Source organism: Periplaneta americana, chromosome 15 (assembly GCF_040183065.1).
Source record: "Periplaneta americana isolate PAMFEO1 chromosome 15, P.americana_PAMFEO1_priV1, whole genome shotgun sequence".
Classification (NCBI taxonomy): Eukaryota; Metazoa; Arthropoda; class Insecta; order Blattodea; family Blattidae; genus Periplaneta; species Periplaneta americana.
The window spans coordinates 64,315,763-64,328,928 of NC_091131.1; the positions used below are offsets into that span (position 1 = coordinate 64,315,763).

The 13,166-nt window shown below is 35.5% G+C and overlaps 1 protein-coding gene across 1 annotated transcript in view; it reads left to right on the plus strand.

Moving 5' to 3' along the window:
- Nucleotides 1-13,166, plus strand: part of LOC138715022 (proclotting enzyme) — a 116,032-nt gene that overhangs the window by 8,166 nt on the left and 94,700 nt on the right. The window contains exons 2-3 of the mRNA XM_069847422.1: nucleotides 7,967-8,074; nucleotides 10,183-10,242. Of these exons, the coding sequence (XP_069703523.1) occupies nucleotides 7,969-8,074; nucleotides 10,183-10,242 (166 nt within the window). The 5' untranslated portion in view covers nucleotides 7,967-7,968. The remainder of the gene's footprint in view (nucleotides 1-7,966; nucleotides 8,075-10,182; nucleotides 10,243-13,166) is intronic.

A 13,166-nucleotide genomic window follows, 5' to 3' on the forward strand; every position in this document is an offset into this window, starting at 1 on the left:
CTAAAAACATTGTTTAACTTTGTCCGCATTTTCCCGTAACTTACATTTTTCAATACTTATGTTCCGTCTTCTCAGGAACCCTTTGAGGTTTTTGGATGAAACTTTGCATGCTAGCATTTATTGCGTAGATTCACTTTATCTTGCAAAAGGATTATGAAATATGTTCTTTTTTATTTTTTACATTACAAAAAATACAGATTTATAATCCAAATTTTTTTAATAAAATTAAAAAGTTTGTAAAAAGTAGAAGGAGTGAAATATGGAAAAAATCCCCGTATAATGTGTTACATTTATATTCGCTTATTAAGCTGAAAAAATTTCAGGTTCTTTCATTAAGTGTTTTACACATACCAATTTTCATTATTGTACAAGACACAGCAATGCAGGAAAAAATGTTGAATATTTCCAAAATTTTACTGCTGTAAGCTGTACCTAACCCCTTAACCCTTTGCAGCATAGTGGTTATTCAGAAGAACCACCGTTTTATTTATTTCTAAATTTTATGGCACGGATATTCCACTAAGGAACCACCTCTTGAGTATACATAGAGGTGCCATCTGTGTTTTGAAATTGTGTGCAGAGTTAAAATGTTGAAAAAAATTGATCGAAGCTTTGTTATGATTCATGATATGAAAAACATAAAAAATTAATTTGTGCTGCAAAGGGTTAAGGTACTATAACCAGTTTTTAACTTTGTCCGCATTTTCCCATAACTTACATTTTTCAATACTTACGTTCCGTTTTCTCAGGAAGCCTTTGAGGTAATTGAATGAAACTTTGCATGCTAGCTTTTATTGCGTAGATTCACTTTATCTTGCAAAAGAATTATGAAATATGCTCTATTTTACTTTTAACGTTACAAAAAATACTGATCTGTAAACCAATTTTTTTAAATACAATTAAAATTTTTGTAAAAAATAAAAGGAGTGAAATACGGAAAAATTTTCTCATAATGTGTTGTATTTGTGTTTGCTTATTAAGCTGAAAAATTTTCAGGTTGTTTCATTAAGAATTTTCCAGAAAAAGGTATATCTACATAATAATGCATAATTTTTTCAATTAAAAATTAAAAACATTGTGCTTTAAAAAATCTGAAAAAATCGCAGACCACAATCACACATTTACAAATTAGTATGCTAAATTTCACAGAAGATATGAATGGTTATCTGAAACATTGCATTTTGACCTACTTCTCTCCTTATCCAAATGATCATCATCATCATCATCATCATCACCATCATTAAGAACAACAATTAATTATGTTCAAGGAAAGGCCCTTTCGTCCGTAATATTTTCACTTGTCCAAGGAATTTAAGTCAGCACTACACAGCGGAAGTCACAGCGATGTCAATATTCAAGCAGATACGAGTTACTGCACACGGCAAGTCCTGAAGCAGCACACACGCCAACTTTTTCCCCTTCAGAACCAAGAATGCGGGGAAGACAGGTGCGACGCATGTACTTGGGATTTTACGTAAGCATGAGTGCGGTAATCGAAGTAGCGGAGTGGCAGTAACTTCAAGAGAGACAAAGGAGAATGCAGGTTCAATCCTGAAACAGAATTTCTTTCTTTCTTTCTTTCTTTCTTTCTTTCTTTCTTTCTTTCTGTCTGTCTGTCTGTCTGTCTGTCTGTCTGTCTTTCTTTCTTTCTTTCTTTCTTTCTTTCTTTCTTTCTTTCTTTCTTTCTTTCTCAGTTTTACCTCACCTGTAGTACTGATATAGATCACTAATCAACACTACACATCCGCATATTGCGGGCCTCCACGGATATGGGATTGGCATAACGCAGAATAATCGCAGAGACATCGCAGGACGGACCGCTTGGATTGACAGCGTGTAAGCTACCTCATAGGTACCGTAGTGGACGAAGCAGAATTAAACATTATAGGTCTAATGTTATCTATGCACATCTATAAATTATACAGTTAGTTATTTCATTCAGGATAAACTATTTTTACAAGTAAAAACGGGAGCTACTTCTCTTCAAATATAAAACTCCAATAAAAATGTTGTGCACCCTTAACAATAACAGAATTAATAAAAAAAAAGGTTTGATTGTTTCCTAGTCAGTTAAATCCATAAAATATGAGGATGATTTGAAGATTTTATATTTGTATCCTCTTGGGTCGTGGAGTACAATATACTATACTTCAACATGCATTTAGTTTGAAATTTGCCACTAGATGAAATCGTTATCGATCATTTCTTTTCTGTGCTTGTCAAGCTCCTGACATCTCTTGGGACTTGCAGGAAACGCAAAAAGATCGATTCAATCATTGCAATGCGTGTTTCAACTATTTGTAAATTAAAATCGCGACCAGCAGCTCAACGCCAAAGCACCGTAGGACATGCTTTCGAAGAAAGTACACAGTAAACGTTATATTTTAAGTGCAAAAAATTATAAGATGTGTGTGCAGAGACCCGAAGTATAATAATAATAATACGTGCTTTTGTGCCCTAACTGTAACCTGCAGAATTTTTTCAGCATTTTTCCTCATTTCAGTGAGTGAGTGAGTGAGTGAGTGAGTGAGTGAGTGAGTGAGTGAGTGAGTGAGTGAGTGAGTGAGTATTGCGGTCATATTTTGATATTTAACAATAGAAAATTTACTGGGTGGAAAATACTGAAATACTGAACGGACGAATAAGAAAGTGCGATGTGGTCTAAAGTCACGTGGTTTTGTTTACTGTTATCTTATTTCCTAATTGAAACGAGAATAGATGGCAGATGCTCGGCTCAGCTCTGGCCGCATGTTTGGTTTTTGTTGGACTTCTGAGTTCACAACAAAACATAATTAATTTTACTTTCATTTTAGACTGATTAGTGAGTGCTTTATATACAGTTAAGTGTAATAAAATACAGTCCAGTTTTATATTTAAAGAATGGTTCATATTCGAAAGCGTAACCAAGTTATTTTTAGCACGAACAGAAAATTGATTAGACACGTTACTGAATCTTTTGATGAAGTAACACGTTTGGCCAGTTTCACCAATGTTGGCCAGGTTCTACTTGATGAACATCAAATTAACAACTGTAACAACATCTGTTTAAAATTAGAGCTTTTTCATCAACATTGATCAACAAAATAATATAATTGACGACCATCAGTATGACGATCTCTTAGTTTATATACAGCGTATTTATAAACACCATTCAACTTTCGTGGAAGCTCAAATTGTATGCAAGTTTTCTTTTATACTGACAAGATCTGTGCGTAACGAATACATTTGTTGGAAATAAGTAGATACTTGGTTTTTGTTAGCAGTACAACTATAGAAGTGAATTTCATAGGAAATACCAGAAAATAACACAGGCATAAAGAAATAAAGATAAGGACATAGATCAGTATCATTGGAGAGTGTACATATATTCATAAAGAGACTGCTGGAAGAAGCCTCAAATACAAAAAACGTGCTCGGAGAGAAAGATTCCGGAGCATAGCTGTGCTATGCTACAAGCTTTCAAACGTAGAAATACTGTGTACTATGTGCTACTAAAATTAATTAAATTTATTGTGTTTTACTCTTAAATTCTCTATTGAAAACAATCAGAATAAATTATAAGTGCAAAAAACATGAATCACAGAAACACCTGAAAATCACTTTATGTCAGTCATCTATACATACTCGTATTTACAAACTCTGTTTCCTCTACACACTGAAGCGAATTTCCACTCTCGCGTGCTGTCTTCAACCGGGCTCTGTACTTCCGTTTTCGTTCGGCTTGGTCGTTTCTGAATCCTTGTACCCACCCCCTGGCCACCCCTCTTAGTGCATTTCGTCGCTGGCGATGGTATTTTGCTCCGAATTTCTTTGTCTTGGTTATAATTTTTACTACTACTGTCAAAATTAATTAAAATGTGTCTCAGTGAAACATATAGCAGAGTCCGTATAGGTCAGTTTCTATCTGATGCTTTTCCAATTCACTGCGGGCTAAAGCAGGGAGATGCACTATCACCTTTACTTTTTAACTTCGCTTTAGAATATGCCATTAGGAACGTTCAGGATAACAGGCAGGGTTTGGAATTGAATGGGTTACATCAGTTTCTTGTCTATGCGGATGACATGAATATGTTAGGAGAAAATCCACAAACGATTAGGGAAAACACGGAAATTTTACTTGAAGCAAGTAAAACGATAGGTTTGGAAGTAAATCCCGAAAAGACAAAGTAGGCCTTTATGATTATGTCTCGTGATCAGAATATTGTACGAAATGGAAATATAAAAATTGGAGATTTATCCTTCGAAGGGGTGGAAAAATTAAAATATCTTGGAGCAGCAGTAACAAAATTTGTTTAATATAAATGACACTCGGCAGGAAATTAAACACAGAATAAATATGGGAAATGCGTGTTATTATTCGGTTCAGAAGCTTTTATCATCTAGTCTGCTGTCAAAAGATCTGAAAGTTAGAATTTATAAAACAGTTATATTACCGGTTGTTCTGTATGGTTGTGAAACTTTAGACTCTCACTCTGAGAGAGGAATATAGCTTAAGGGTGTTTGAGAATAAGGTGCTTAGGAAAATATTTGGGGCTAAGAGGGATGAAGTTACAGCAGAATGGAGAAAGTTACACAACGCAGAACTGCACGCATTGTATTCTTCACCTGACATAATTAGGAACATTAAATCCAGACGTTTGCGATGGGCAGGGCATGTAGCACGTATGGGCGAATCCAAGAATGCATATAGAGTGTTAGTTGGGAGACCGGAGGGAAAAAGACCTTTGGGAAGGCCGAGACGTAGCTGGGAGGATAATATTAAAATGGATTTGAGGGAGGTGGGATATGATGATAGGGACTGGATTAATTTTGCACAGGATAGGGACCAATGGCGGGCTTATGTGAGGGCGGCAATGAACCTTCGGGTTCCTTAAAGCCATTTGTAAGTAAGTACTGTCAAAACTCATGAAATTTTGGCCAATGTATGGGACCGATGCCCACCTAGCATCGTGATGCACTTGGGGAGCTGCTATAGGTAGCGAAATTCCGGTTTCCCAAACCAGCTATAACGGCTGGGGGAATCATCGTGCTAACCACAATATACCTCCATTCTGGTTGGATGATCGTCCACCTTTGCTTTGGCATGTGGGTGTGAGGTCAGCAGCCGGCTGGTCGGTCTTGGCCCTTCATGGACTGTAGCGCCATGGATTTACTTTACTTTACTTACTGTTGAAACTGGGTCTCGTAACTCTCGTAATTTAATTCGCAGGTAAATGTTATTTTTATCCAGTGCTAGCGTTGTCTTTAAGCTACAGACGAGCTACTGCTTGGTTCTGTATCTCAATTCACACTAATGCAGTAGACCATGACGAATACTGCGGCACCGTACCGAGGTCGCTAAAGACGGCCATTTTCGCAGAGCCCCCCCAGTCTCTATTGCATCTGATCCAACCTGTTTACACATATTGTTAATAAGCGACATCTGTTCCCCTTTTTTATTAGTTGGTTATTTAACAACGCTGTATCAACTAGCAGATTATTTATTATCGATGGGATTAGTGATAGCGAGATGGTATTTTGTGAGATGAGGCGAGGATTCGCCATAGTTTACCTGATATTCGCCTTACGGTTGGGGAAATCTCGATAAAACCTAACCACATAATCAGCCCAAGCGGGAATCGAACATGCGTCCGAGCGCAACTCCGGATCGGCAGGCAAGCACCTTAAGCCGACTGAGCTGCTCCTTAGCCGACTGAACTATGCCGGTGGTCGACATCTGTTCTCTGTCCAACTGTAAATAAATCATTAAAGTAATTCTTATACGAGTAGTTTTCGTGCAGTAAGCGAATCAAATTTTGCAATTTTCGGGTTGTCCGAAATCCCGTATGTATTCCCTCTTCGGGATAGGACATATACGAGTACATATAACTTTAAAAATATTGGAATTTTGAGTCTATATTCAGTCAGTTAGTGACCACAGCATCAGCCTTTTGGCGTAGAAGATTCGATTTTAAATCCCAGTGAGTCAAGTGAAATTTAGAGTGGACAAAATTAGTATAGGAATAGAAGAAAATGAGAAACAGAAAATGATGGTGGTTTTTCGATCATTTTCGTGTCCTCCATGTCCAATGAATGGCCATCAGTGGTATAACGACCACCATTCCAGTCCCGTTGGACCTGTGATTCGCGATTCGAATCCATTCGAGTGTGACAGATTTTAAAGTGTGATCAAATCTTAGCATTATTTCTTCCGGGAGGAAAGTAAAGCTTTGATTCCTGTGTCGTAAATTTACGAAAACCCTGGTAGAGTGTTCCAGGTAAAATTGTCCATTTTTTCCCCATTCTGAAGTTGTAAACGTCGTTAAGGACACGTAGTACAGTTTGCCAGCCGTTGCTTATGCTTTCTTAACCTCAAAAGAAACAAATTATCTCCAGAACTCAAGAAGACAAAATTTTCACCAACATAAACCAGTGCCTCCCGGGTTGATTGCTACCAAAAATAAGTAAGTAGTATTATTTTATTTCATTTGACAATAATTAAACACTGGTGTGAAAATGTTTTCCTTTTTTCGTGTGGTACCATTTTCTCAGAAGCTAGTTGCCAGAACTTAAAAACAATTTTTACACAAATTGTTTATTATTAGTTTGATATTGTAGTGAAAGTTAGTTTGACATAAAGTCTTAATTACTGTGTTTAATCAATTAATTATTCAACAAATTCAAATTTGGTAAATACGCATACTCAAGACTAACAGGTAATAACATTTTGGATGTAGTTAGAAATTACTTAGCAATCTTCTATATTTTAAAATTCAGTACTTTTGAGGGGTTGTCAAAAGAATATTGTGAAATTAAATTAAGAAATGAAGGCTTGCCAACTAGAGAAGGCGTATATGATCTGTATAAATATTTCTGTAGTGAAAGAGGAATGGAGGAAAATAACATCATTGACGATTTATATAAACTTGCTGCGCATTGTAGAACTAGAAAAAAATTCAGTTTAAGGAGGTAAATAAGTTATATGGTCTAAAATAAATCGATTGTACACAGGTAAAATAAAAGATCGAAACTTGCACTGAAACAATACGTGAGTGTAAGATAGACCAAAAATGAAAGTGGCTAGATCAAACAACATAAAATTTGTTATTAGAATTGTATATTTGAAATTGATAATAGTATATAACTATATAACTTGGACATATTGTTTAGCGTATTTATTGACTTTGTGAATTATTAACTTAATAAATTATTAAATTATTATTAATCAATTAATTATTCACATCATCAAAATCAGGATTCAAAAGCATTAGTATTGTTAAGGTTTCCTGAATCTTACACTCCATCATGATGAAAATGACTTAATAGGCTATTCTAAAACTGTCTGGATATGCGATGGTTACTTTCTTCACTTAGTGTTCGCCGTAAAATCCCATGAATTTTGTTTCGCAGGAAGGTACGATTAATGAACTGTACAAGTATTCTATTATTTCTGATAACTGAGATATGAACGATTATGAATTACGGCGAAACGGTGACAGTGGAAATGCGAGTATTCCGAGAAAATATGATCAACGTATTTACTTGGTCACACATGGATTAGAAGTTGAATCTCTAATATAGAGCTTCTACATCCTGGCCGTTCGGTTTAACGTAAGCCAAGATAGTGTTCTACAGAGTTTTCGGAGTTTATAAAACACCAAAGGTACATGGCGTCTTCTTACCGGACCCCCCCCCCATGTTTATAATATAATACAATACAATGAAAGTAAGTTATTTGCGCATTGTCTAACGTGTATAAAATAACAGAAGTAAATCTAAAGATTGAAACTGATTATTCCTTCAAATATAAACACTTTACATGCTTATAAATGCTGTATACTTATAAATGGGTTTATTTGCATTTCCAATAACCGAATAAATGGAATAGATTTACTTCTGTTATTTTATAAGAAGACGCCTATATACAAAATGGTATTTTCTGAAGTCTGGACACTCCATAAGATGCTAATGCGCTGTCTGTCCACAGCCATGGCGTCGCTCCACGCGGCAAGCATCCTGTGCCTCGTTACAACGGCGTCGCTGCTGCAGACGTCGCAGACCGACGTCCTCCAGGATATTGCCAACGCTCTGCTGGGTGAGTATGGCAGTCAGCCTGCAGGAGGATCGCACGCACAAACATACACACTCACACACACATACTCTTGGCAGCAGAAACGGAAGTAAATCACGCCACTTCCGGTAACTCTATTCATCACTACAGCACACATTGTTAGTTTGTGTCTTTTCTCATTAATTACAGAAACAATACCAATGCTTATGTCTCTACTCATTTAAGTACATTTTCAACATGCTTATTATTTTCACAATTATTATTATTATTATTATTATTATTATTATTATTATTATTATTTTTACTAGATTTACTACTGAATGAAGGGGAGAAGAACAACGGTGAATTGTTCAATGGCTGAACTGTTTGGAACTAATTCCGTTGCTAATTTTCAAAATTGTAGCACAACGTTTCGAAGAGAGATTCACTCTTCGAAACGTTGTGCTACAATTTTGAAAATTAGCAATGGAAAAAGTCCAAACAGCTCAACCATTGAACTATTATTATTATTATTATTATTATTATTATTATTATTATTATTATTACTAGTTTTACTATTGTTATTATCGCTACTTTACTAGTTTTACTATTATTGTTATTATTATTATTATTATTATTATTATTATTATTATCATTATTATTAGTGCAAAAACACAAAAAAATACAAATAAAATTCTACAAGTTAATGGCAACTCCATCATTGATGCATGGAGCATAAATATGGACACGTAAAAAGCGAAAAAAAATCCAAGCAGCAGAAATGAAATTTCTCAGAGCTGTAATAGGATGTACTCTATTAGATATAATTAAAAATGAAACAATAAGAGAAGAATGGAAAATATACGAGATAATGAAAAATATAGATGAACAAAGGAAAGTTGGAAAGAACACATTCATCGAATGGGAAAAGGAAGACTGTCAAAGGAAATTATTAGATATAAATCAAATTGCAAAAGAGCACAAGCTGGACCTAAAGATAAATGTTTTCGTAACAATGCGGAACGAGCCTTGATCTAAACCATGAAGGAAGAAGATTATATTTATTATTATTATTATTATTATTATTATTATTATTATTATTACTACTACTACTATTATTGTTATTGTTATCATTATTATTATTATTATTATTATTATTATTATTATTATTATTATTATTATTATTATTATATTTTTCTGCCTCTTCCCATTAATTACACAAGCATCATTAATAGCAATATCTGTAACTGTAATAGTAATTGCTGTCACTCTCCTGGGAAGCAGAAGACATTGAAGGAACTCAACCAAACTATTTTCCTTGCCAAATCTTTAATTTTACTCCAGCTTTTGTCTTGCTGTCCATCTTATTTCCTCTCTATACTCTACCGTGTGATTCCAGATCTACATCTCCTTCTTGTTTCCCTTTAAGTGTTGCATTCTACGTTTTGCTACATTTTTATGTTCTCTTTTAAGTACATATCCAGTCCATTTACATTTCCTATATTTGATCTCCCTCCAAATCTCGTTTTTCGACAACACACGCAATACGCACGTTAGATTATTAAACGTTACTCCCATTATATAGCTTTTATCAAGTACAACCAATCATGATTTCAGACTATCGTTAATGGAACAGGAAGGAATGGAACAGTTGGAGGAGAACTTATGAGGGAACTAAATTCGGCCTTCACTCAATCAGTCTAGTCCCTTGACTAGTAAGGACTGCGACGCTCACAACTCTGTGCCGAGACTAACAATGTGGGCGGAACGCTATCGCTACGAAGTCTGCCATCGGATGGTGTTATGTCACATCTCCTTCCCCTTTTAATGGATTATGAGCATATTTCAGCTCTTTCTTTAAAAAATTTTCTACATTCCTTGAGTGGAACGGAGACATACGGAGTGAGACAAGTGGTCTACCGGCCTGGAGCTCACATACTGTAGGCGTAGTTCTTTTCTCGCAGTCTCAAATCACCTTACAAAGACACGTCCCAGTAACTTTTTTCTATTTCCATTTCTTGTTATTTCCTTAGATGTGATGGATAAAATGGCTCTATCTGTTGTGATTGTTATATTTTGTATTTTCTTTACGTAACATATCGTAAAGATCGCAACTATTTATGGCAACATAGTAATTCCTTTACTTATTCCAGGTGAAGTGGACATGGACGACACCCACGGCTCCAACTACACGCGTTTTTTCGAAGAGATGTGTAAGTAGAGTGCAGGCTTCAGAACCCTTTTTCCGGATAGATGGAACTAGTTTTACTCCCACATTTATAGAAAGTACATCTATCTTAATGAATTCCCTGATTTAAATAATATATATAATTACAGGCAATGCATTAAACATAGAACAATGACACACAGGCATGAAGGAGAAGTCTCAAAGTTTTCTTCTTTTATGCATATCCAATAAATGTTCAATTTGGGCTCTTTTCGTTACCCTGCAGACATCAAGTTGATAGTCCAGTTCATTCCGCACACGGTGCACCGTATCCTTGCACATTCCTGTGATGGTGAAGGTATTACGTACTAGCCCCCTGCACGGTTTTACCAATTTCGTGGAATGAAATTATTGTATTACTGATCTTTATTGAATCTTGAATATGTGTTAAATGAAGTAAAATAATTAATAATCAATTAATTCTAAGACAGAAAAAGCTCGCTCCTTGTCTATAGTCATTTCTGTAACAGAAGCTCCTCTAGCGGTAGACAAATTACACCATGCAGTGCCCTTCAGAACGAAACTTTAAAGAGTTCCTCTGTTACATGATCCCTTGTAGTCGTTCTATCTTCCGTAGATCGCTTATAAAAATTCCAAAATTAAAAAATTCATTTAGTCTACTTTACTGTGTAGCCTACATTACGACGGTGTAAAAATCTATTTCGAGAGTTTTACGAAAATACACGTTTCCAGCATCCCTGTCGCTGAAAAAGTGGCTACGGACATCATGTTCTCTATCTGTCATATGCGTAAAGCGATTTCTTCTAACTAGCAGTAGTAGTATAGCAGTAGCGAACCTCGTCCACGGAATCTGTGAAGTATGATCGCGCATGACGTCACACGAGAGAGGGCGGAGCTAACAGCGCCTGCTTTCTTACTTAAGGGATTAGGTACAGCTTACAGTAGTAAAATTTTGGAAATATTGAACATTTTTTCCTCCATTACTGTATCTTGTACAATAATGAAAATTAGTATGTGTAAAACAATGTCCTTCTACATAAAAATATATATATTTTTTTACGATTAAAAAAAATTATTTACTTTTTTTTCTTCAAAATTCAGTTCACTGTCTTTTCCCACATAATTCAAAAACTATCCAACATTGTGTGATGAAATTTTTTGTTTGTATTTATGCATGCCATAACTACAATATGATCCAAGATCACTTCACTATCTTTTACAGACTGTCTGATAAAAAATAAATTCATTTTAAAAAATGGTCAAATGTCAGTATTTTCTTCTAACACAAAATAAAAAAGAATATTATTTATTAAGGAATGTAGTTGAAAGAGCATGATATTGTAAACATGAGTTTCAGTAATAAAATAAAAGAGAGAGAACATAAAAAATTTAACAAGTTTATGCGTTATGAGGGAAACGCTTCATCACTGCACAGTATATATAAATATTTTTTTAATCCTAAAAATATGTTTTCATATAGCAGCAGGACAGTGTTTTACACATACCGATTTTCATAATTGTACAAAATACAGTTATGGAGGAAAAAAATATTGAATATATCCAAACATGTTACGTTTCCTCTCTAACTCAATTTCTTTCGGGCACTGATGAACCATACAGTCTATGACGCTACATGCGCATAAGACATTTGATAGACCAGTAGTAGTAGCAGCAGCAGCAGCAATAGCAGTAACAGCATCAATAGCAGTAGTAGTATTTTATTTAACAATGCTTCCAACTGCAGATCTTTTTGATGTTCGAAATTTGACTTCGACGAGAAATGACTAACAAGTTTTGCTTGGAGCTCTCTGTGAGAAATATTGTACTTTCCAGTGCTGTAAATGTTCGAAACGGCACCCACAGTTTTGCTTCTCTTCCGAAGGAAGCCATGCTAGGGATCTTATATCTCTCTAAAATCAATCGCCTTCGGCCAGTCCTGAATCCGCAAACCCGGAATACAATGGCTAGCATGGTGCCATTAGATCATTTAAGACAATACATGTTTGAGTCGGCTGCAGCAAATATCTTGGTCGTCCTCTGTAATCTAAAATATCATGCCAGCCGTTTGATATGAGATCTGTGGATTCGGACGCCGACGAAAGCGATGGCTTTTCAGCGACGATAAAATAGGCTACTAGAGCGTGCCTTCCTCCGAGAGGAAAGAAATTAGCAGAAATTAAAAGAATCCAGTCTCTGATAAATGTCTTTAGGCAAAAGCTTATCTACCATTTCTTACCCACGTTGAATTCTGACGCTGAATAAACTACGCAGCTTAAAACGTCGTTAAATAAAATATAACTTTCTGGTTACTCACAAGAAGATGAGCTGAAGGAATGTGACCTTTGTGAGTGTGACTATTGTTTATTATAGCATTCCAGTAGTCAGATTACTCATGTCGAAAACATCAATTATAATATGCGTATGGAAACTAAAGAATACTAATTATTTTAATAAAGTAATTATTAGCAATAATCGAGTTGTAACTCCTCATTTCCAAAGTACAAAAGCAATGATCAGCAACTGATGAAGTCTGCATATTTTTTAATTAATAGTATGGCCATTGCGTCTTGTAAGCATTCATATCACTAACATCTTCCCGCTGCCGTTTCATACCGCGCTTTTCTTCTCGTAACAAACACACATTATTGAGAGAGAACAATCTTAGTGCAAATCTTTTTTGCATGATAATTTTACTACAACCACCGGTATTACCAGAGTAGCTGGCGCGCCTGCATGCTAATCTTGAGCTGCACTCGGTAGTGGGTTCGATTCCCGTTTGAACTGATTACCTGGTTGGGTTATTTAGAGGTTTTCCCAACCGTAAGGCGAATATCAGGTAATCAGTAGCGAATCATAGCCCTTATCTCGCCATCACAAATTACGCCGACGCTAAATAACAAGGGCAGCGTCAATAAATAACAATTAAAAAAAATTGCTGCAGATTATGAA